The sequence below is a fragment of the Oncorhynchus keta genome, chromosome 4 (assembly GCF_023373465.1).
Source record: "Oncorhynchus keta strain PuntledgeMale-10-30-2019 chromosome 4, Oket_V2, whole genome shotgun sequence".
In the NCBI taxonomy this organism is placed as follows: domain Eukaryota; kingdom Metazoa; phylum Chordata; class Actinopteri; order Salmoniformes; family Salmonidae; genus Oncorhynchus; species Oncorhynchus keta.
In genome coordinates, this window is record NC_068424.1 from 45,155,838 (window position 1) to 45,181,440 (window position 25,603).

At 43.5% G+C, this 25,603-nt stretch overlaps 1 protein-coding gene across 1 annotated transcript in view; it reads right to left on the reverse strand.

Moving 5' to 3' along the window:
• The window catches only part of LOC118383088 (slit homolog 3 protein-like), a 225,863-nt gene extending 202,154 nt beyond the window's left edge, over positions 1 to 23,709 (reverse strand). The window contains exons 1-4 of the mRNA XM_052507337.1: positions 22,939 to 23,709; positions 7,148 to 7,219; positions 3,907 to 3,978; positions 1,401 to 1,472 (exon numbers count right to left, since the gene is read on the reverse strand). Coding sequence (XP_052363297.1) covers positions 1,401 to 1,472; positions 3,907 to 3,978; positions 7,148 to 7,219; positions 22,939 to 23,129 — 407 coding nt within the window. The 5' untranslated portion in view covers positions 23,130 to 23,709. The remainder of the gene's footprint in view (positions 1 to 1,400; positions 1,473 to 3,906; positions 3,979 to 7,147; positions 7,220 to 22,938) is intronic.
• Positions 23,710 to 25,603: the final 1,894 nt, after the last annotated feature.

Below are 25,603 nucleotides of genomic sequence, written 5' to 3' on the forward strand. Positions count from 1 at the left end.
TCCTGGAACGCTGGCTAGTGCGAAGGGCGAGGGCAAGACTCACATCAAATAAACCTGTTGGACTGTGATGCGCTGCGTATGCTTTCTACAGCTGCCTCAGCCTGGCCGGCCCGAGCAGGGTCTTTAATACCAGGGTTAGGGGTTAGGCAATTCATATCACACTACCATAACAGATAATAACCAAGTATGACAGGGAGAGGTTATGAACCCCTCGTAAACCACCTCTCTCTCCGACCAGATTAGGAGAGCCTTCGTTACAGGATAGTTTAGCCATAGCAAAACGTCACCGGATAAAGAACGCAAACCAACTTTGGGGGAAACTTCAGACACTATCATTTAAATTTGCTGATGGGAAAAGGATAAGAACAGAGAGATTTACAGTATTCACTTTGTCCATTCTTTTCACTCCTTAGAAACTGTCTGGGATTGTAAAGAATGCCTTATTAACCTCTGATAAATAAATAAATAAAAAAATCCTAAATTCATTGCCAATAATGCTTTTATGGTGGAGGAGCATAGGGAGGAGAGGAAATGAAACTGTCACTCTTAACAAGTGTTTCTGAGACAGCATCGATAGCCCAGAGGAGAAACACAAACTGCTGTTGAATTGGCAGCGGAGAGTCTCGTTTCTTTAAACAGAGCCATGTCTGCTGTCGTCAAACGCGGATCAAGTCATCACCGCCACATGGAGCCGCACAGTGTGAACAAATAGGCTGTGAATTCATCTCTGGGGTAATCTCCAAAACAATGAAGGGAACAAAGACAATTTTGAAAGAGATTAACATATTATTTGGCAGTTCCAATCTCTCTGTTTTCCTAATGGAAACATTTCACAGTAGAACAAAAAAAAAATACACTAAACCCAAGTTAATAGAGCCCCAACGCTGCCCCAAAGTAAACACTAGTAAAGTTCAGGGCCGGTTGTCGGTTCCACACAGGGCGAACCTGAGTACGAGTGTTTCTCTGAGGACCGGCTCTAGTCCTCCCTGACAGCAAAGCTAACGGCTGCGGTGTGACCAGGCCATGCATTCAAAGGGCTCGGCGAAATGGATATTCGGGAATAAAAATTCTGCAGTTACCCCCTCCGGTCCCAGGAAAACATTCCCCCTAGCACACCTTCACCTCAAGCACAGGAGTACAGAGCCGGGCTGTGTCACCTTACACCGAGCAGGGATCCACAACCCAAATAAAAGCCCAACATCTGGGGGGGTTAAAGAAGAATAACACGGTGACTGTCCCTGCACTGACCGCAAACCTCCTCTCCTCTTCAAACTGTATGGGAAGCTAAACATTTGAGCGGAAACCCCCATCCGAGACAATGATTGAAATTAAAACAGTGGGGAAGTTGACTTTGTTTGCCGGCGGTCAGATATCAAAAGAGAAGTAGCGTTGTGACTTACAGGCGGCCAAGCTTGGGTGTGGACTGGAACAGCAGCTCTGGGAGAACCTGCAGCTTGTTCCGGTTCAGACGCCTGGAGAGAGAGAGAGGGAGAGAGAGGGGGATAGGAGAGAGAGGGGAGAGGAGAGAGAGAGGGGGATAGGAGAGAGAGGGGAGAGGAGAGAGAGAGGGGGATAGGAGAGAGAGGGGAGAGGAGAGAGAGAGAGGGAGAGAGAGGGGGATAGGAGAGAGAGGGGAGAGGAGAGAGAGGGGGGGATAGGAGAGAGGGGAGAGGAGAGAGAGAGAGAGGGGGGAGAGGAGAGAGAGGGGAGAGAGAGAGAGAGAGGAGAGGAGAGAGAGAGAGAGAGAGAGAGAGAGAGGGAGAGGAGAGAGAGGAGAGGAGAGAGAGGGGAGAGAGAGAGAGAGAGAGAGAGGGAGAGAGAGGGGGAGAGGAGAGAGAGCGCAAGGGAAGGGCGAAAGCATCAGTCTGGTCAAATAAGCGCTGTTTGATGAGGCATTCAGACATTTAACTATGTGAAATGAATAGAGTACAGTTTGGGCTGTGTTGGTGTGTAGTGTAGTGCGAGAGAGACACAGAGAGACAGACTTAGGGAACATTTGAGGGCTGAAACATACTGCAACATCAAGCACCATAGTGTTGTGGTACAGCAGGGAACAGAGATCGATGAGAAGGCCGGCGAAATGTAAACGACACACAGACGCTCCAATCAATCAATCAGATTAGAACCTCCGAAGGGGGATGACCCTTTTTTCGCGGAACAGGAAGACTGGGATAAGCCAATGGCAGCGCCCCGGGTCAAGAGTTCACAGATGGGCTAAAGCGGGTGACTTCCTATGAAGATGGGCATAGGTTATCAGGCTCTGAAGTCATCTGAAGCCTTTAAAGGCCATTATCACTGTGGTGAGCCTCTACAGGCTAACATGGGCGGGGGATGGGGTTCCGGATGCTAGGCCTTATCATGGCACCAAAGCCTTTCTCTGAGACAGGGGGTCACAGGGCACAGCTGAGGTATGTGGAGGAAGACGGGGGAGGTTCTCAGGATGTCATGAAAGAAGCCCTCATAGCTTGATCACTCTCCCTCTGTCTCCCTCTGTCCTCATCCATCCCTGGCCTGCACAGCCGGATGGAGAGACTAAAGGCTTACCTAACACCTAGCCAGCTAGTATATCTACTTTCCATGCTGTTACGCCACAAATCATAATAGCTCAAAGCAAAGGCCTCAATCTCTGACCTGACCTCAATGAGGAACACAACATTAGGGAGAAGATCAACTGTCACATATGTTGTCAAGCCTGGAATACTCCTATAAGACACATTTGATGTACCACTTGACAGCACTGACTTTGATCTAATCGAAGTAAGTCAGATCTGTTTTGATACTTTCCTCCGCGGATTCCTTAGCTCCATTTCAGCAAAGGTCAACTCCCTCACCCCATTACTTTACTCTACTGACATACATTTCCCTCAGAGAGAGACAGAGACAACATGACTGGAGATATGTTTTCCCATGGCCCTGTCTACGATCTCTGTCAGTGTGGTCCCTGTCACGTTACACCGCGGTACTAACGCCCACCTGTCCCAGAGCCAGGGTCATAAAGCGAGAGGTCTATGTGTGCACTGCGCGCGCCCGTGCCATACAAACAGCACCCTGACCGCCCAAGTCACACATGGGCTCCAGTCAACAGGGCAGGAGTGTCAGTGCGTAGTCTGCGGACATAGGACCCTTCACTCAGACCCTGGTTCCTTCCCAGCCGTATCCAGACCCGTACCAGGGTCAGAAGGGGATGACGGGGGCAGGAATGCCAGAATACTGCAAAATTCCAGAGCGGTGTGAAAAGCGGATGGGCCGGCAGAATAACATCCAGGCAGAGTGAGTTCCGGGCAGGATAGGAAGAGGCTGTGACAGAAAGGGGACTTGGCTGGGAGATCTGGGAGATGGTCTGCCCAGGTACTGATGCACATTCGACAGGCGGACTTGGACCATCGTCATGGCTGGCAAGCCTGGCATGGATGGGTTTGGTTTAGTTACCAGTGTGTGGTGAGCCAGCTACTTCCAGACCGAAACAAACCCAATGACACAGACAAGATCAGTAAGCCAAATGTCTAGGTTATTGACTTGGACATCAGAAGCAGTTCCCTCCATGTTGTTTTGACTGAGTAGTCAGTTTCACGTCAGAGTGTTAATGTTCGCACTCAGGAGTGATGTGGAGGTATGCTTCAACTGTGTCGAGGAGCAGGTGAGAGAGTCACCCACCTTGACTTTTAAATGCAGGTAATCTATATCATCCTTACCTAAATATGCCTTTTTGAGTGCTTCTGAGAGTGCATATATGGTACACACACACACACGCACGCAACGCACACAGACAAACAAACACGCACACTTAAGCACACAGAAACAGTGTAAATACCCAAACGTGGTATTAGGGGTGAAAAGTTTCTGGAGGGTGTCAGTCTGCTGCAGTGGCTGCTGGGTAAGGAAGTGAGGTCGTCTAGGGATACTTACAGTCTCTCTAGCTGTTTGAGGTCCTGGAACGCCCCCCTCTCAATCACTGTGATCTGGTTGTCCTCTAGGTGCCTGACAGAAAAGAGGGAGACAACATTATAAATCATGGGTTAAACACATTGGGTAAAGCTACAGAACTCCTTTTAGAAGCAAGACCATGTACTCCTTTTCAAAGCAACACCGTGTACTCCTTTTAGAAGCAAGACCATGTACTCCTTTTAGAAGCAAGACCATGTACACCTTTTCAAAGCAACACCGTGTACTCCTTTTAGAAGCAAGACCATGTACTCCTTTTAGAAGCAAGACCATGTACACCTTTCAAAGCAACACCGTGTACTCCTTTTAGAAGCAAGACCATGTACTCCTTTTAGAAGCAAGACCATGTACACCTTTCAAAGCAACACCGTGTACTCCTTTTAGAAGCAAGACCATGTACTCCTTTTAGAAGCAAGACCATGTACTCCTTTTCAAAGCAACACAGTGTACTCCTTTTAGAAGCAAGACCATGTACTCCTTTTCGAAGCAAGACCATGTACTCCTTTTCGAAGCGAGACCATGTACTCCTTTTCGAAGCGAGACCATGTACTCCTTTTCAAAGCAATACAATGTACTCCTTTTAGAAACAAGACCATGTACTATAACTGCAGGGTTTTCCTTTGAGGTCTAAATGGGTATTCCTTACTTTAGCCTGTCGAGTGTCTACCCTCTGCTCTGGGAACATCATGTCATGTTTCAGGATCCCTAAGGTTTTCCAGATGCCTTACAAAGGCAGAACATCTCCATCTCCATGGATATGCTGTTTATATTTGTGTCTCTGGATATTAGGGCCAATTTGGAGTGACATATATGAGAAGCACATGAATCGCAGAGTGACTGATACTCATGGCGGCTTGATACAACCAAGGCCATAAGCAGAAAGTGGAAACGCGAGACAGAAAACATTCTACCCTTCTCATGTGGAATTCCGGTCTTTTGGCAGGAGGCTCTCGGGTTATAAATTGTCTTTTAAGCAAATGTTTATACATGTGACTGCTTTACTGCTATTAATACATGTTTTTGTCATATCCGTTTGTCAGGGGGAGATGACACAGTTGGCCTCATCATAAGAGAAATATTCAGAGGCAATTTGTGAAGAATACCGCAGGTTTCCAGACTAACCCATTGGCCTAGCCAAAAGCCAGCAGCTCTAATACCCGTGGATTGGTCTCAGATGGAGCTAGTTAGGCAAAGACCAAAATGTTTAGCCCAAAATAATTGCCTTATTTGGTTGATAAAAGACGAATCCTATACCTTGGATGATGATCTGATATATAAATCCGGTTCCCACAAACGAGGGATCAAACTCTCGCTGGTTTATCTATCGACATTTAAGTAAATATTCTCTGAACCCACCAGATGGGGTTCAGATGGGGTTGTGTGTATCGTGTAGTATAATAGTATTGTTTTCATATAGTTTATGTGGTCCATTATCCATATGGGACATAGGCCAGCAACTACACTATCATGAGGGGCAAGCCAGCAGAGAAAAAGGACCTACAGTCATGTGCTCATCAGCCCAAAACAAAGGAACCAAGGGAATCCCTTAAGTAAGAGTGTGTGTGTGTGTGTGTGTGTGTGTGTGTGTGTGTGTGTGTGTGTGTGTGTGTGTGTGTGTGTGTGTGTGTGTGTGTGTGTGTGTGTGTGTGTGTGTGTGTGTGTGTGTGTGTGTGTGTGTACTCAGATGTCGTTCCCAAGACTTCTACATCCACATGGTTTGGAGTAGGGAAATGTCACTGGCTGACTGCTGTTAATCATAAACCACATAAAAAAAGGTAGCCAACCCAGCTGACTGTACTGCAGGACAGACCCTGCTTATTACCACTCCTTGGGCACTTTCGATTGCCGGTTATTTCTGTCTCCACGCCATCTTTTTACACGCCCTTGTTCAGGAGGTAAACAGCACCAAGACGTCGTTAGATTACAGTCATTAGCTCAGCACGCGGTCACACGTGCTCAAGCTCTAACTTCGGGCAAGAGAGGGGAGGAAGGAGCCCGTCGAGTCAATCGGTGCAACTCCAAACCGATGCGTGTCAAATACTTTCCTTTGTGTATCACCATTGTGATATAGCCGTGAGAGGAGTTGGAGGGAAGTTATACTACAGTTGGGTTTTTACTGCATGTCATTAGCCAGGTAAAACATACCAACGCTATGCTTTTTAACCTTGTAAATATTGTGCAATTATGACATTTTGCTCCCATGATTCCACATTTCCATTTGCTTAGTTATTTCCAATGGCTCGTAATCGTGGGATTTTAGACAGCTACTTATAGGTTAAACATAAACATAGTAAATTCAAAATGACTTACTTAATCACTATAACCTGTTTCTTTCCTAATGACTATAACCAATGTTTCTCCCTTAATGACACAAATGCATTAAACAAAGCAACCTGGGTAAGTCCAAATTTAGTTAGGATTTTTATGCAGTGAGACAATTGAGACATGGATTTTTAAACCTTGAGACAATTGAGACATGGATTTGTAAACCTTGAGACAATTGAGACATGGATTTTTAAACCTTGAGACAATTGAGACATGGATTTTTAAACCTTGAGACAATTGGGACATGGATTTTTAAACCTTGAGACAATTGAGACGGATTTTTAAACCTTGAGACAATTGAGACGGATTTTTAAACCTTGAGACAATTGAGACATGTATTTTTAAACCTTGAGACAATTGAGACATGTATTTTTAAACCTTGAGACAATTGGGACATGGATTTTTAAACCTTGAGACAATTGAGACATGGATTTTTAAACCTTGAGACAATTGAGACATGGATTTTTAAACCTTGAGACAATTGAGACATGGATTTTTAAACCTTGAGACAATTGAGACATGGATTTTTAAACCTTGAGACAATTGAGACGGATTTTTAAACCTTGAGACAATTGAGACATGGATTGAGCGTCATTCAGACGGTGAATGGGCAAGACAAATGAAGTGCCTTTGAACGGGGCATGGTAATAGGTTTTTCACCCTCAGTTTCCCGTGTGTATCAAGAATGGTCCACCACCTAAAGGACATCCAGTCAACTTCACAACTGTGGGATGCATTGGAGTCAACATTGGGGGGTGGGCGGTGCATCTCAATATTAGGAAGGTGTTATTCATGCTTTTAACCCTCAGTGTATATCAACGTTATATCAAATTTGGTCTTATTATCATGCTTATTTGTGAAGGACGGAGAGAATGCTTACAGAACTCGCAGGTTCTTGATGCCAGAAAAGTCAACTTTAGTGATCCTGGTGATGTTATTCCTGTCCAAGTCCCTGAAAGGAGAGAGAGAGAGATGTTAGAACGATAATCACACATCATCATAATCAGGGTCAGTCTATCAGTTCTCTATCCACGCTGGTGAACATGGGATGGTAATGCAGAGGTTCCCTGGCCGCAGCCCAAGCAGCACACTGCTCTGCTCTGTGGAGATAATGGCGGGGCTGTGAGGTGGTGTGCTGGGTGTCCTTCACGCTGTGGAAGATTGCCCCTGAGGTGTGGAGAAGAGCACCTTCTCTTCAGTCTCTCTCTGCCTTGTGGCCCCTACCTAAGACACCGGGGGCCAAATCCTTTCATCCCAGAGACTTTGTACCTGACTTCCTTACTGGGCAAAGAGGAGCCATCCAGGACTCTCTTAGTGGCCCCACACTCTGCTCATATCACACTGGGGCCAACAGGTAAGATGCTAGAGTGCTCACCTGTGTGTGTGTGTGTGTGTGTGTGTGTGTGTGTGTGTGTGTGTGTGTGTGTGTGTGTGTGTGTGTGTGTGTGTGTGTGTGTGTGTGTGTGTGTGTGTGTGTTTGCTCACTCATGGAAATCCACATACCATTGCGTGGGGATCATAGGCCTGCCTGTAACTATGTCAGTGTGTATTGTATACAGTCCATACTGACAGCATGAAGGTAGGACAAGACTGGAGAATGACAAAGGCCTCGAAATATACATTGACGTTACTCCTGATTTGATACATTTTTCTCTCTGGAGCCAAAAGCTTATCTTGCTTGCAGACTGTTACTCCGATTGAACTACTTCTCAGAATGTACAACACAAAGGAAGAATTAGGGAAGAAAAAACACACACATTAAATACACACACACACTCTTTCATAAGCACACGTAAGCACACAGAAACACACGCACACTCTCACACGCACACAATAGGGCTGGAAATGGCCAGGAACCTCACAATACGATATTATCACGATACTTAGATGCCGATACGATATGTGCTGCGATTCTCGCGATTCTCACGATTCTACTATATGTATTGCAAATTCATACTGCGATTTTATTGTGATTTGATGTTCCAAACATATTGCTCACTATATGTCTACTGCAGAGAGACAAGAGAGAGCGTGAGGAAATTAGTTTTGATCAGTCAGGGAAATATGTTGGCTCACTACTTAAAAAGAAGATGGAGAACAAGCTATACGATTAAAGTGTTTTGCCGCAGGTACACCTGACTAGCGCTAGGTAACGCTACCTACAGTACTATTTAAAACATTTTCTAAATCAATATTTGAAGTCAAATATCGATATATTTTCCAAAAAGAATATTGCGATATGTAACTGTTTCGCTCTTCTATCCCATCGCTAACACGCACACACACACACACACACACACACACACACACACAGGTCTCCTGACGTGGGGCTCAGTGTATGTTTCTCATAATATAAATAAACATTTATAAATCTGATTTAAAGGCATATTGGATTTCAAAAGACTTCCCCAGCTCTGCACATAAAGAGCTCTAATGGGAGCCATATTGTGGCCTTAGAGGACAGGGGCCTGACTGCTGGTGAAGTCACCCTCCCATTCCTCACTCTTACCCTCTACTCTTCTCTCTCACCCTCTCTCTGCTTTTCTCTCTCACCCTCTCTCTGCTCTTCTCTCTCACACTCTCCCTGCTCTTCTCTCACCCTCTCTCTGCTCTCCTCTCTGCTCTTCACTCTCCCCCTCTCTCTGCTCTCTCACACGCTCTCTGTTCCATCTCTCACTCTCGCTACTTTTTCTATCGCCCTCCTGTCCCTTACTCTCACTCTTTCAACTTCTCATTCTGACCCTCAACTCTCTGTCCCTCACTCACTCACCCTCTCTCTCTCGCCCTGCCTCTCGGTCCCACACAGCAGTATCTCGCTCCCCTTCTCTAACCCAGGGTTCATCCTCCCTCGCACTACAATCTCTCCTCTCTTATCTCTATCCTTCACTGTTCCCAGTAACTGTTACATCGTGGAAAACATGTTTCACCAGGGAATATAATCAGGCATCGCTACTCAAAGAAGTCAATTAAACAGGCTTTTAGAACGCTGTGATCTGGTAGGGGTCAGCAGTCGACAAGCGGCTTTTGTGCACCCTGCTGCCCATTGTATGTTTTCATTTGTGTGAGGGATAAGATGGCAATCCAAACAGCAGGTGTTCAGGGCCTCACAATGCCCACCCCCAGGCCACCCCACCCACACAAGGCCTTTAAACCACTGAACCAACTAGTCTGGCACAGAAGCTGACAGAGTGTTTTACTTTACCTCGGGCGAAATCACTTACAAGAGCACTTTATTGATGCATCGACCGACCGGACAAGAAAATACATTTATTTCGGCCCAGGAACATTATGTTGCACAAATGACATATCGGGTGACACGTAACGAAAAGGCCCCCAAAGCCCCTTCAAATCTATGGGAGAAGGATTTTTACAAAAACACAAACGATCTCTCTTTTCTCCATCTTACACTTTGCTTCACAATGTGCTTCCTGCTGTAATCTCCTGTTATTTTCCTTGAAGCTGAAGTCGCCTGGTCTTCCACAGCAGGTATGCTCCACTTCCTTCTCAAAGCCTCTAAACCATGTTCGGAATCTTCATTGAGTTACTCCCCTCATGCTCAGAACTACACCATATATACAAAAGTATGTGGACACCCCTTCAAATTAGTGGATTCGGCCGTTTCAGCCCGACCCATTGCTGAAAGTTGTATACAATTGAGCACACGGACATGCAATCTCCATAGACATTGGCAGTAGGATGGCCTTACTGAAGGGCTCAGTGACTTTCAACGTAGCATTGCATTACAGTAGGATGTCACCTTTCCAACAAGTCAGTTCGTCAAATTTCTGCTCTGCTAGAGCTGCCCCGGTCAACAGTAAGTGCTGTTATTGTGAAGTGGAAACGTCGAGGAGCAACAACGGCTCAGCCATGAAGTGGTAGGCCACACAAGCTCACAGAACTAAATCGCTGAGTGTTGAAACACATAGCGCTGGGGTGGGCAACTCCGGTCCTCGGGGGCCTGATTGGCGTGACACTTTTTCTCCATCCCTAACGAACACAGCTGATTAATCGAATTGCATTCTAAATTGAAGATCATGATTAGGCGATTATTGGAATCTGGTGTGTTAGCTGGGGCTTGGGCAAAATTGTGACACCAATCAGGCCCTCGAGGACTGGAATTGCCCACTCCTGCTAGCGGGTAAAAATCATCTGTCCTTGGTTGCAACACTAACTACTGAGTTCAAAACTTCCTCTGGAAGCAACGTCAGCACAAGAACTGTTAGTCGGAAGATTCATGAAATGGGTTTCAGTGGAAACGCGTTCTCTGGAGTGATGAAACATGCTTCAACATCTGGCTGAATGACACATCTGGGTTTGGCAGATACCAGGAGAACGCCTGCCTGAGTGCATGGTGTCAACTGTAAAGCTTGGTGGAGGAGGAATAACGGAGCTGTTTTTCGTGGTTCGGGCCAGGCCCCTTATTTCAAGTGAAAGAAATCTTAACGCTACAATATACAATGACATTCTAGACAATTCTGTGCTTCCATCTTGAGGCAACAGTTTGGGGAAGGCCCTATCCTGTTTCAGCATGACAATGCCTCCGTGCACAAAGCAAGGTCCATACACATATGGTTTGTCGAGATCGGTGTGAAAGAACGTCACTGGCCTGCGTAGATCCCAGACCTATCGAACACCTTTGGGATGAATTGGAACGCCAACTGCGAGCCAGGCCTAATCCCCCAACATCAGTGCTCGACCTCATTAATGCTCTTGTGACTGAATGGAAGCAAGTACCCGCAGTAATGTTCCAACATCTAGTGGAAAGGTCGTTGTCCTCATGGAAGGTGAACCTTCACCCCAGTCTGAGGTCCTGAGCTCTCTGGAGCAGGTTTTTCCTCAAGAATCTCTCTGTACTATGCTCCGTTCATCTTGCCACCACCAAGTTTCACCGTAGCGAATCTTCTTTCTCATGGCCTGAGAGATCTTTAGGTGCTTTTTGGCAAACTCCAAGCGAGCAGCCACATGCCTTTTATTGAAAAGTGGCTTCCGTTTGGCCACTCTACCATAAATGCCTTATTGGTGGAGTGCTGCAGAGATGGTTGTCTTTCTGGAAAGTACTCCCATGTCCACAGAGGAATTCTGGAGCTCTCTCAGAGTGGCCATTGGGTTCTTGGTCACCTCCCTGACCAAGGCCCTTCTCCCCCGATTGCTCAGTTTGGCCAGCTCTAGGAAGAGTCTTGGTGGTTCCAAACTTCTTCCATTTAAGAATGATGGAGGCCATTGTGTTTTTGCGGACCTTCAATGCTACAGACATTTTTTGGGACCCTTCCCCAGATCTGTGCCTCGACACAATCCTGTCTCGGATCTCTATGGAAAATTCCTTCGACCTCATGGCTTGGTTTTGCTCTGACATGTATTGTCAACTATGTGACCTCAAGTTGTAGAAACTTCACCAGGATGATCAATGGAAACAGGATGCACCTGAGCTCAATTTTGAGTCTCTTGAATACTTATGTAAATAAGATATTTTGTTTTTGCTTCTTTATACATTTGCAACAATATAAAAAACTGTTTTTGCTTTGTCATTATGTGGTATTGTGTGTAAACGGACAAGAAAAAAATATGTATTTAATACATTTTTGAATAAGGCTGTAACATAACGTGTTACACATTTCCAAATGTGGAAAAAGTGAAAGGGTCTGAATACTTTCTGAATGCAATGTGTGTATGTAAGCGGCCATTTCATTTGATAGAACATTATAATGTCTTTCATTTACATTGTATTAGGATGAATGTGGACAGAACTGATGAGAACATTCCTTCCTCAAGCACTTACATGACCATATTACACGGAACAGTTTACAAGTAATGTGAGATCTGCAATTAACATAGCAGACATTTTAAAGTTATCATGTTCTCGTTGAAATGTTCACTGATTTATGTAACTACACAGATCTGCACAGGCCATTGAATGATGGCTACCATCACAAATATTTCCAGATCACACACAAACTACAAGACATTTGAGACTTTACTGCAGCTGATGCAATGCTTTTCTAAGGCTCTTATCGGGATATTGGTGGTTTCCAGGGTGGAACGTGGCCCATTGCTCCCTCCTTCCCTCCCTACCGCAGTCCTCCCTTTTTTTCCAGCACATTCAAGCTCTTCCCTCTTCCCAGTCCTGTGTGTTTTCCTGTTGGAAAGCCACTTCATTTCCACTTGTGACAGATCAAATAGGGAGGTTTGTAACTCAATCACGTGTCTGAGGAATCAAATATTTTCTTTCTGCCTTCCTTTCATCTCCTCCACAAGGGTCTGGATGCAACACATTCAGTGCCTTGCAAAATAATTCACCCCCCTTGGCGTTTTTCATTGCATAATACCCTGTAATTTAAATGGATTTTTATTTGGATTTCAGGTAATGGACAGACACAAAATAGTCCAAATTGGTGAAGTGAAATGATTTTTAATTTTTTTTATATATATTTTTTAAATGTAAAACTGAAAAGTGGTGCGTGCATATCTATTCACACGCTTTGCTATGAAGCCCCTAAATAAGATCTGGTGCAACCAATTACCTTCAGAAGTCACATAATTCGATAAAAACAGTCCACCTGTGTGCAATCTAAGTGTCACATGATCTCAGTATATATACACCTGTTCTGAAAGGCCCCAGAGTCTGCAACACCACTAAGCAAGGGGCACCACCAAGCAAGTGGCACCATGAAGACCAAGGAGACCAAACCTGCCAAGATAGGGCCACCCACCAAAACTCACGGACCAGGCAAGGAGGTCATTAATCAGAGAGGCAACAAAGAGACCAAAGATAACCCTGAAGGAGCTGCAAAGCTCCACAGCGGAGATTGGAGCATCTGTCCATAGAACCACTTTAAGCCGTACACTCCACAGAGCTGGGCTTTATGGAAGATAGGCCAGAAAAAAAGTCATTGCTTAAAGAAATAAATTAGCAAACACGTTTGGTGTTCGCCAAAAGGCATGTGGGAGACTCCCCAAACATATGGAAGAAGGTATTCTGGTCAGATGAGACTAAAATGTAGCTTTTTGGCCATCAAGGAAAACACTATGTCTGGCGCAAATTCAACAACACCTCTCACATCCCCGAGAATACAATCCCCACAGTGAAGCATGGTGGTGGTAGCATCATTTACATCAGCAGGGACTGGGAAACTGCTCAGAATTTAAGGAATGATGGATGGCGCTAAACACGGGGACATTCTAGAGGGAAACCTGTTTCAGTCTTCCAGAGATTTAAGACTGGGACAGAGGTTCACCTTCCAGCAGGACATACTGCTAAAGCAACACTTGAGTGGTTTAAAGGGAAACGTTTAAATGTTTTGGAATGGCCTAGTCAAGGCCCAGACCTCAATCCAATTGAGAATCTATTTTATAACTTAAAGATTGCTCTACACCAGCGGAACCCATCCAACTTGAAGGAGCTGTAGCAGTTATGCCTTGAAGAATGGGCAAAAGTCCCAGTGGCTAGATGTGCCAAGTTTACAGATGCATACCCCAAGAGAATTGCAGCTGTAATTGCTGCAAAAGGTGGCTTTACAAAGTATTGACTTTGGGGGGGGGGGTGAATAGTTATGCAGGCACAAGTTTTCTGTTTTTTTGTCTTATTTCTTGTTTGTTTCACAATAAAAAATATTTTGCATCTTCAAAGTTGTAGGGATGGTGTGTAAATCAAATGATACAACCCCCCCCCAAAAAATCAAGTTTAATTCAAGGTTGTAAGGCAACAAAATAGGAAAACTGGGGGTGAATACTTTCGCAAGCCACTGGACATGCACGCTCACACCACTGGACACCAATGTTACTGCATTCCTAGGGCGACAAATCAACCCTGACATCTCTGTGGAGAGTGCCCCTTCAAAACACATTATCTTAGACACCTACATAACATGCAGGGTGACCACATTTAAAATACAAAAATTATGTGACAAAGGGATGATAATTGCGGGACATTCACAAGTCAGTGTAGTCTACAGTACATTCATATGTTTTTTTTTTTTTTTTTTTTTTGGGGGTGTCCTCTCCAAGTTTAGCTGGAATTTAGACCAAAAGGATTTTACAAATGTGATTGGTTGACGAAATGACATTGGCCTACGTGCCAAAATGTGGGACTATTCCACATAATCCGAGACATGTGGTCACTCTAATAGCGTGTGTATAGGCATAGTTCATGGATCACTTGAGCCTGGCAAACATCTTTAAACTACAGGTAGCTAGCTACATGTAATGATAATAAATTGTACACCGTCACCATTACTGCAAACAAACAGGACTCTGACCACTCTCAATACATTCAGGGAGGAGTTACACACACAAAGATGGGAAAGGAGATACACAAATGAGCTCTGAAAGTATTGGTACTGTAAAAAAAAAAAAAAAATGTTTTGGCTCTGTACTCTAGCACTATGGATTTAAAATGATACAATGACTATGAGGTTAAAGTCAGCTTTCATTTGAGGATATTTTCATCCATATTGGGTGAACCGTTAAAAATTACAGGACTTTTTGTACATAGTCCCCCCCATTTTAGAATATGTTTCCAAACACTTTTACATTAATGTAGATGCTACCATGATTACGGATAGTACTGAACGATGAGTGAATAATGATGAGTGAGAAAGATGGACGCACAAATATCGTACCCCCAAGACACCATTTCAATGGGGGATATGTAGGGGTAGGATATTTGTGCTTCTGTAACTTTCTCACTCATCATTATTCACGATTCATTCAGGACTATCTGTAATCATGGTAACATCCACATTATTGTAGAAGTGTTTAGAAATATATTATATTCTTATTTACAATAAAATTGACTCCAAAATGTCACAATACATTATTTACAATTTCTATTGGACACAAAATAATCTGAAACATAACCAAAACAAACACCAAATGCATCCAACTAGTTTGTAGAGCCACAAGCTTGATGTAATCATTGCATGCTAGGAATATGGGACCAAACACTAAACTTTTAATAAACAAGTTCATTTGTCTGAAAATGAAGGGGGGTACAAAAGAGCTGTAATTTCTAAACGGTTGACCCGATATGGATGAAAATACCCTCAAATTAAAGCTGACGGTATGCACTTTAACCCCATTGTATGCACTTTAACCCCATTGTATCATTTCAAATCCAAAGGGCTGGAGTACAGAGCCAAAACAACAACAAAAAATGTCACACTCCCAATACTTTTGGAGCTCACTGTAACCTAGCGGTCATGCTCACATAGTACTTCCTAATCCTAACATATGCCACATCACATTTCAGACGAAGACCTGCTCTGTATTTACAAAAATAACAGACACCACTTCATCACTGGCCTGACGATGACTCAGCCATGGAATGTTAACGCTATTCGCTCGGTGAACAAAGATGACCAAAGAAGATGACAGCAACAATCTGTGCCATTTTCCGTTGTTTATGAGGCAGCGTTAGCAGGATAGGTTACATTTCACTGGGACTTTTGTTTTCTCAATATTTTCTTTACCGCACTGCCTGGATGAGTTCCCAGCTGAAGGACACCCACTTCAGACTATGCACAGCCGACAAAAAGGATTTATATTTTTTTTTCTCATTGCCACTGTTTACTTTCACAATCGTTTATTTTCAAGGCTTGACAGACAGACAGGCTGCTCGAACATCCCAGCATACCTGAGTCAGTGTTTGCAGTTTGTACAGTACATGACTCCTTAGATTACATCTATACGGCGGACTTCGGAGGTGACAGGGCCACTTTTAACGCTTCTGTGTGAAACTCGATCTGACAGACGCCGGAGCAGCCCAGGGCTTGAGGTGCAGGAGACACACAGCATATGTAAACCAAGGAAGATGTGGAAGAAGCCAACACACAAACAGAGGAAAAGAATGAGGTACACTGCCAGAGATTTAAACAAGCGGGGACAGTGATAAAACACACAAATAAATCACAAGATTCTCTCGTGAACGCTGTCAAAGTAAGGAGTAAGGCGAGCAGTTTAACCAGACCCCCAGAGCTCCACTATAGCGCTATGGAGAGGGTTGTTCAAACACCATTAAACAGAAACTTCACATGTCACTGCCTGGACATCCTGCCTCTCTTTGCGAACATTACCCCCAGATCTAGACGCCACATACAGTCACATTCTGATCAACTCACAGCACAGCACAGAAAGCATGCAGTGATTCCTGGCTCCATACATTGTTTACTGGGTTGCTAGCTGCAACGTAGTGTTTAGGGCCCTTACGCAGCTGACATCACAGTGACAAAGACACCGAAACATGCAGAGAGTTATCCATATTTCTTAGATTGGGATAAACACTGTTTCACATGCAGCTAAGTTTAGCGAGAGCTGAGAATATAAATGATGGTCTGAGGGGACAAAGCAAATGGCCTTGATGTGTTGCTTTGGTGACAGAAACCCAACAACAAAAGACGGGCCTTGTTAACCTAAAATGGCCCCCAGGCTCACAGATTCTTACAGACGATCCAATCCAGTCTTGCATTAAAGCATGACACACACTTGGACGAGTTATGGACTTCTGCGTCCCTACATTTTGGACTTACCTATTCAAGGACATCATTCGTGACTTGGACCACTTTCTCAACAATCTGCAAAAAGTTTGCTCCTTCTCTCTGCCAGTTCTGGCCTTTTAAGTGCTGGCTGAAATAAAGCATCTCCAAATATTTTCCATGCCGGGTGATTTTTTTATAAGGTGGACGGCTGATATTTCCCAGTAGGCTAACGCTAGCTGAGCCTGCTGGCAGTGCCAGCTGCTGGCTGCCTGGCAACTTCAACTCATTATTAGACAGTTCAACTGGTCAACTAATACCTTAGACACACCAGTAGGATTGTCAAACGCTTGCCTTCTGACAGTACTCAGCACCTGAACAGAGAGTCTGCCGTCAATCTTTTTTTGTGTTCAAACAGCAAAGACCTTGAAGTCGTCAGCCACTCAGCCTTGTTAAAATACTCCAGACCAGAAGGTGGCAATGCATGTCCGTGTGTGTTGCTTTATGATCTAGTCAACCTTAGCTAGCTAGCTGCATTAATGTTGCTATTGTTGTAGAAAGCTCTTGTTGATACTAGCAAGCTGTCAAAGAAACAGCTTAATTCACTCTCCATAATCGCATACAGCCCATAGACACATGTTTAGCTAGCTTGCTAATGTTACCTAAATAGTTAGCATGATTCGCTAGCTAGCTGTTGTGCTAGCTAGGTAAAGTAAAGAGACAGACAGAACAATGAGCCATATGTTTCACTGGATGTATGAATCTGATGCATCCGGTTGGCATTTCCACTCACCTCCAATTTTATTTTACTGCTTGCCTGAGTTACTTGACGTGGAATGGAGTTCATCTAGTTAAGGCTCTATGTAGTACTGTGTGCCTCCCACTGTCTGTTCTGGACTTGGGGACTGTGACTAGACCTCTGGTGGCATGTCTTGTGGGGTATGCATGGGTGTCTGACAGTGGTGGAAAAAGTACTCACTTGTCATACTTGAGTAAATGTATAGATACCTTAATAGAAAGTTACAGAGTAAAATACTACTTGAGTAAAAGTATTTGGCTCTAAATATACTCAAGTATCAAAAGTAAAAGTATAAATATTTTCAAATTCCTTATATTAAGCAAAGCAGACAGCACCATTTAATTGTTTTTAAAATGTAGAGATAGCCAGGGGCACACTCCAACAGTCAGACATAATTTAGAAATGTTGCATTTGTGTTTAGTGAGTCCGCCAGATCAGAGGCAGTCGGGATGACCACGTGTTCTCTTGATACGTGCGTGAATTGGATCATTTTCCTATCCTGCTAAGCATTTAAACTGTAACAAGTACTTTTGGGTGTCAAGGAAAATGTAGGTAGTAAAACGTACATTATTTTCTTTAGGAATGTAGTGAAGTAAAAGTAAAAGTTGTCAAAAATATAAATAGTAAAGTAAAGTACAATACCCCAATAAACGACTTAAGTCGGAGTGTGGTGTCAGGAAAATAACCTCACACTCAACGTCAACAGAACAAAGGAGATGACCGTGGACTTCAGGAAACATCCACATCGACGGGACAGTAGTGGAGAAGGTGGAAAGTTTTAAGTTCCTCGGGGTACACATCACGGACAAACTGAAATGATCCACCCACACAGACAGCGTGGTGAAGAAGGCTGAAGAAATTTGGCTTGTCACCAAATACACTCACTAACTTTTACAGATGCACAATCGAGAGCATCCTGTCGGGCTGTAACACCGCCTGGTACAGGAACTGCTCCCCCCACAACCGTAAGGCTCTCCAGAGGGTAGTGAGGTCTGCACAACGCATCACCGGGGGCAAACTACCTGCCCTCCAGGACACCTACATCACCCAATGTCACAGGAAGGCCAAAATGATCATCAAGGACAGCAGCCATGCGAACAACTGCCTGTTCACCCTGCTATCATCCAGAAGGCGAGGTCAGCACAGGTGCATCAAAGCTGGGACCGAGAGAATGAAAAACAGCTTCTATCTCAAGGCCATCAGACTGTTAAACAGCCACCACTAACATTGAGTGGCTGCTGCCAATATACTGACTCAATCTCTAGCCACTTTAAAAAGGTAACTTTGGATGTAATAAATATATCACTAGTCACTTAAACAATGCCACTTTATACAATGTTTACATACCCTACATTACTCAACTCATATGTATATACTGTACTCTATACCATCTACTGCATCATGCCTATGCCGCACGGCCATCATACTTATATGTACATATTCTTATTCATCCCTTTACACTTGTGTGTATAAGGTAGTTGTTGTGAAATTGTTAGATTACTTGTTAGATATTACTGCACAGTCGGAACTAGAAGCACAAGCATTTCGCATTAACATCTGCTAACTATGTGGGTGTGACCAATACAATTTGATTTGATTTAAGTAGTAGTTTAAAGTATTTCTACTTAAGTACTTTATGCCACTGGTGTCTGAGAGAGGTGCTAGTAATTTAAACAGAAAGCTTGGTGCATTAATGCTAACACTTCTCAGAAATACGACTAGTGATGAAGCCAATCTCTCCTCTACTTTGAGCCAGGAGATATTGACATATTATTCATGTTAGCTCTCCGTGTACATTTAAGGGCCAGTCGAGCTGCCCTGTTCTGGGCCAATTGTAATTTTCCTAAGTCCCTTTTTGACCACATGACTGGGCAGTAGTCAAGGTGTGACAAAACTAGGGCCTGTACTACCTGCCTTGTTGATAGCATTGTTAAGAAGGCAGAGCAGAGCTTTATTATGGACAGACCTTTTCCCCATCTTAGCTACTGTTGCATCAATATCTTTTGACCATGACGGTGTACAATCCAGGGTTACTCTGGATTGTAGTTAGTAGCAGTTTAGTCTCGTCAACTTGCTCAATTACCACATTATCCATTACAATATTTAGTTGAGGTTTAGGGTTTTAGTGAATGGTTTGTCCCAAATACAATGCTTATAGTTTAAAAAAAATATATTTAGGACTAACTTATTTCTTGCCACTCATTCTGAAACTGACTGCAGCTCTTTGTTAAGTGTGGCAGTGATTTCACTTGCTGTGGTAGCTGACGTGTATAGTGTTCTATCTTGGGTTAGTCTTTGGTAAAGACACTGCATTTACTCCGGGCAGCCAGCTACAGACAGCTGCTTCGTGGAAACAAATCCATTGTGATTTTACTGTAATGTTACTAGCTACAGTTGCCAAAAAGCTAGCTTGGTAAATAATTTAGTGTTGTGTGCATTGTGCTGCACTTACCACTATGTTCGTTTCGCATGAAGTGTGTGCGATTGCCTTGCTCAGTTAGCAAGCTAACGTTAGCTAGCTAACTAACTAATAAGCTAGTGCACATCAAACCTAACAAAAAAAAGTATTCGTCAAGCACAAATCTCCTTAGCTAGATGTAAAATATGTAAATACTTGCTCTTTCTTATTTTAGCAAGAACAACTCTGATGAAAAGGGTGGATTACACTGGGAAAAGTGCCTTCATTTTTCCTTTTTGTTGTCACTCCTGTCGGCTCCCCCACGTGGAGGTTCAGGCTCTCTGATTGGCTCAAAGTCAAGTTTTCAGCCACTGCCTTGCATTGTGATTCTCCAAATAGAAACGGCATTTTCGTCTGTACCAGGTCGGTACACAGCAGGTACATCTCTTGTTTTAGCAAAAGAAGGAATGGCCTCCTACGGTGATAAGTACCTATCGGCAGTCCATCGGCACTCAGATTCTCTGTGTGTTTCATGCTTAAGACACCAACTCTAGAAGATTCACTCACTGAACCGCATGTCCCATAAAGTCTCACTACAAGACAAACTCAAGTTAAGCTTAAATTCGTTCACCACCTAGGCAATGGATTTGGGATGTAGAGGCATCTAGTAACTTTGTAGTGTAGGCTATAAATGGTCTAGGATCATTTCATCCTCCCTTTGAGGTGTTGATTAGCAGTGTAATTGGGATGATGGATAGTTGAAGTGATGGTAACCGCACACTCATCGTTCTAAGCTGACAGCCTCCCATTCTCCCACCCTGAGTGGTGATGGACTGTGGGTGCGGCTGGGCTGTAGTTCATCCATCATGGTCCCAGCACCAGCAGCTTGATAAGAGCCAGGAGCAGCATACAGTACATACTCATCAAGCACACCAGTAGCCCACACAGTTCCACATTGTTTGCAAAGTGTGAAGTCGTTGGAAAGCTGGGGAACTGTGAAAAACTCCACTGTAGAGATGATGGCATTCTTTACAAAAAAAAACATGAATGAGAGAGGTAGAAAGAGAGAAAAAGAGCAAGTGAGAGGGCAAGCGAGAGAGTGTGTGTGTGTTTGCTTGCCAAGGAGAATGAGTGAAAAGAAAGAAAGAGGTGTGAGTAATAGAGTAATAGCACAATTTCAAAGAATAAAATATCTGTTAAAAATCATATTAATTTATTTATGTGAAGGAAGCAGTGTTATTGGAGGAAGCAGTATCCCAACAGTGAAGTCATAGTACCCATTGCCCAGCATGGGGCAAGGGCTCAGTCATTAGAGCTAAGTCAACACTCCAGGGTGTTCTGGGAAACCAAGCAGGGTGTGAATTGCACCCCAGAGTAGAAGCGCCTGTTCCACCTTGGCCACCATCGTTAAGCCCTCACAATCCTTCTGCTCAAACAAGATGCAAATGAGATAGATCTCAAGTGGTCCTGAGTAATGACAGAACAAAATTGATTGGGGCTTCTACTTTGGCATTCTATAGGAGCTAGGCTGGCAATCCCCTTTGGAAAGCAGGAATGTTCAACAGACAGGTTTCCTCCTTTTATTACGTTAGCACTCAAACATCCTTCCTCAAAACAACTGTGAACAAAATATGAACATGTCTCATTGCTGCCTCCTATCAGCAACTGCAGTCAAACATCCCATAGAACTTGACCAGCAACTAAATAAAGAAAATATATCAACTTTTTTCCGAAAAGGGGACCCCCCCAATCCCACTTAGTATTATAATTTATTTTCTCAGTGTAAAATGTCTTGGGATTGCTCTCCCAAACACAACAGGTCATACGGGGTCAACTAGCCTCTGGCTAATGCGAACACTGTTTGCTTTCATACCACTTCCAAGCAAAAATGATTGTGTTTTGTTGTTTCAGTGCCTCACATGTTTTGTAACCCCCAGGTCCCTAAGCTGCTTAGTTATGCTAGATAATAGGTCCCATCTCCTAGAATCACCAGAGGTGGAAAGACTGCATTTTCAGGGATGTCGGGACCCACTTCTCCACAGGGTTGCTATTTCATGCTGTCCCCTGGTTAATTTGGCTGAGGCTGACTGGACAGGAAAGAAAGCAAAGGCTTCAGGGTAGGCTATAGCCACAGATCAGACCTGAACTGCTGGCACTCCCTAAAAAGTGTCATTGCATATGACACACTTCATGAAATGACAAACCTAGGCACATATTTTTTTATTTTGACAATAATATAGGTGACTCAATCCTTTGTTGCACAGGATGCTTTGATTTCTGAGTGAAGCTGTTACTCTTACTTTCTACCCTGTTATAATCAAGTAATGGGGGTTTATTATCAACAACTGATATGAGATATTTCCCTTCCCTATGTAAATATGAGGTAAAAGTATTCATCCACATATTTGACTGGTTTATTTTGTGTTCTAGAGGTATGGGTGTTTTGAGGGGATAAGGGCACCTCATTCTCTCCAGTATACCCTTGAATTCCTTCAGTCTTCATTAAGCCACGTCTGGTCTAATTGGTTCCCAATGTTACTAACTTTGACATATAGCCTACCTGTGCCTGGTTACTCATACAGGTCCAATACAGGCTCTGTTGAAATAAATAAAACGAAATGTACACAATGGCAACCGCCCTAATTAACAACATGTTTTATTGTTGTCTCTATTTTTAAGATTGACATTACAAAACGATTATATGCTCATCTAAAGATTTAGCTAAACATTTCAATCCGAAGACTCGTCAACATTTTGAGTGAAATCGATGTCTTACGCTCTCAAGATCATACAGCTTCAGCCGACCCGGGCACGCAGGCAAGGCAGGTGCCAGATGTGGCGCATCTTCATAGCTGTATCTATCACTGTTTGAAACCACAATCAACAGGCTCTGCATCTGACTACATTAACCACTCGTACATTAACCACTCACTCATAATCACCTAGGCTCTTAAAATAGAAATGGACACAAGATCAGTGGAATGATGAAAGCTTTTCGGGTTACTTACAAACGCTCCGCGTTCCTAGGTATTCCTTTAGGCACCGTCCTGAAGCCTTGACCCTGGCAATCCACATGAGATCCAGAGCAACTGCATTTGTGAGGACATCCATTCACCGCGGCAGAGCACAGCAATCCGCACATCAGAACCCATATCCCCCAGTGATACGCCGTCCACTTCTCCTGCACAGTCGGTAGCATGGTATCCACGATGGCAAACAAAAACAACAGTCTTGAAAACTAAAAAAATAAATAAACACTGAATAAAAATGTATATAAAAGGAGGAATCCCCCAAAAGTAGATTCAACTTTCGTATTACAGGCAATAATAACTAGTTCAATTAAAGGCTAAAAGGTCCAGAAGCTAAGAATATGAGTAGATCAAATCAGCTTCTCAAAGTTGAGTAACTTCCCAAAGAAAATCGATGCGGTGTTGGGCTCATTCAAAGTCCCACTCGTGTTCTGCTGTTTCCTCACCATTGATACAAAACTAGAAATATTAGAGAATGAAAAAATCCTCTCAATCCAATTTCAAGACACTCTTCACCCGGATTCGTGTGCAATTTTACCTAAACAAATCTTAATCGGAACGTCTCCAAATTCTCAATTAAAAAAGTAAAATTGACAACAAAAAAACAAGTACATAAAGTAACGTTTCAGATGTGATAACAATGGCTCAGTTCTTGCGGGAACAGCAGCTAGAAAGTATCACACAGTCCCATTCCAATTGATGCCTTTTTGAAACAAGAACTCGTAATCACAAAACTTCAGCAGAGCGCATGTAGGCTGGAGTCTGCGAGAAAACTCATACCTATTTCCAACCCCCAAATCCTCCACTTCAGATTCCTACTGGTTCGCACTGCGCTGATGTCACTAAAAGCAGAAAATAAGTTATTCGTTTAACTTTGTGTTAATGGCCCTCATCTGCTCTTTTACATTCAGTAAAGTGAAATAATAAAGAAAAGTACATGGCATTTTGGAATAAGTTACACGCAATGAGTTTGCAATTGATGAGTTACATGGAAAACTTCAAGAATTTTAGAAGTTTAGGCATTAAAACACTGATGTGTTTAGAATCAGGTAATTATATTTTCCTCTATTTTACCTAGCGTGGTGGTATGATAGCCTAGTGCACAATTATAAATTAGGCTATTTGTGCCCAGAAACTGTGAATCTTGATTGATTGTTTCCAGTGTCAGGGTATTGTTCAAATTGAAGTGGACATGACAATGACAGATGCATTTAGAATGACTTGAGTGACAAGGGCAAGGACTCGGCTTAAAAAATAGTTGTTTAGTGGGCTATATAATAGGTTGAAGGCGGCACACTGCAATAAAACAAAGATTGGTTGCCTACTTTCCCATTTTGCTGACCCATGCTTTATAAAGTAGTCTGAGCATAAAAAGCCATTTCTTCACTTACACTTATATGAAATAGTTGCAGAGTGGCCAAGCACTCACGTTCAATAGTCACAGTTCAGACTTGAGGCACTCTTATCCAGTCTTCACTGAGCAGTCTGTTTTACTGTCATTTTGCAGTTGCAGTGCCCTCAACTGGTGAGAAATAGACCTATAATTCGATTTGAAACTAACCTTCTTTTCTCATTTGAAGTACTCTGTAAAGTGAATGGTTTCAGACAACATGTAGCTGTCAATCGCAATAATGGGCCTACACTTATTGGTCTTATTGAACATTTGAAATGCTAATTTCGCGTTGCATTGGTGGTTAAAGCTGACTCAAATGTCGGATTAACTAGGTAATAGCATTTTAATATCATACCAAGTTAAAAATTCAGATAAAAAAGCAGACCAAAACAGAATATAGGCAGATTTTCCTCAATACCATAGTCTTAAAACGCACCCGAGAACTCTAATGTTAGGCGGATGGGGCCAGCATCTGCGTCAGACATTGGCTGTCAGACTCTTCTTCCTCTTTCTCTGTCCAATAAAGCTCCACCGATGAGACTTGTTTAACAGACTGAGCAGATTTAATCAACTGCCATCTGCCAGGATAATCCACTTACATTATTTTCAGTTACGAGCAAATTGAGATGTAATTTATGACATTCTGGACTCCTCTCCTCTGTCTTCCCTCTCTCTCCCTCGTTCCCTTTCTCTCTCCCACACTCTCCCACACTCTCCCTCTATCTATCTTTATTATATCAAGGTGTCTGGATAAAGCAGCGGGGTCACATGTCTACCTACCCCTCTATCTGGACCCAGATGCCAGTGGTTTGCAGATGCAGCTCCATGCCTCTCAGATTGAGGTGAAGAGTTAACTTATTCCTCAGTCTGGAGACTGAGTGAGGGGCATGTGGCTAAGCTGTGAACCATGTGTGCCGAGAATTTACTGAGACACACACACGCACACACACACACACACACACACACACACACACACACACACACACACACACACACACACACACACACACACACACACACACACACACACACACACACACACACACACACACACACACACACACACACACACACACAGCAGCGGCCACATAAATCAGGTGTGTGTCTGTGTGTTTAGGGGTGGCTGAGAGGGTTTACTGTGTACTTCACCCTTTCCCCTTTCTCATCTCAGGGATGAGGAATGTACTGTCGTTCCACCTGTGGATGAGTGTGGATAACAAGCATGGCGAGGACAGATATGCTCTACATGTG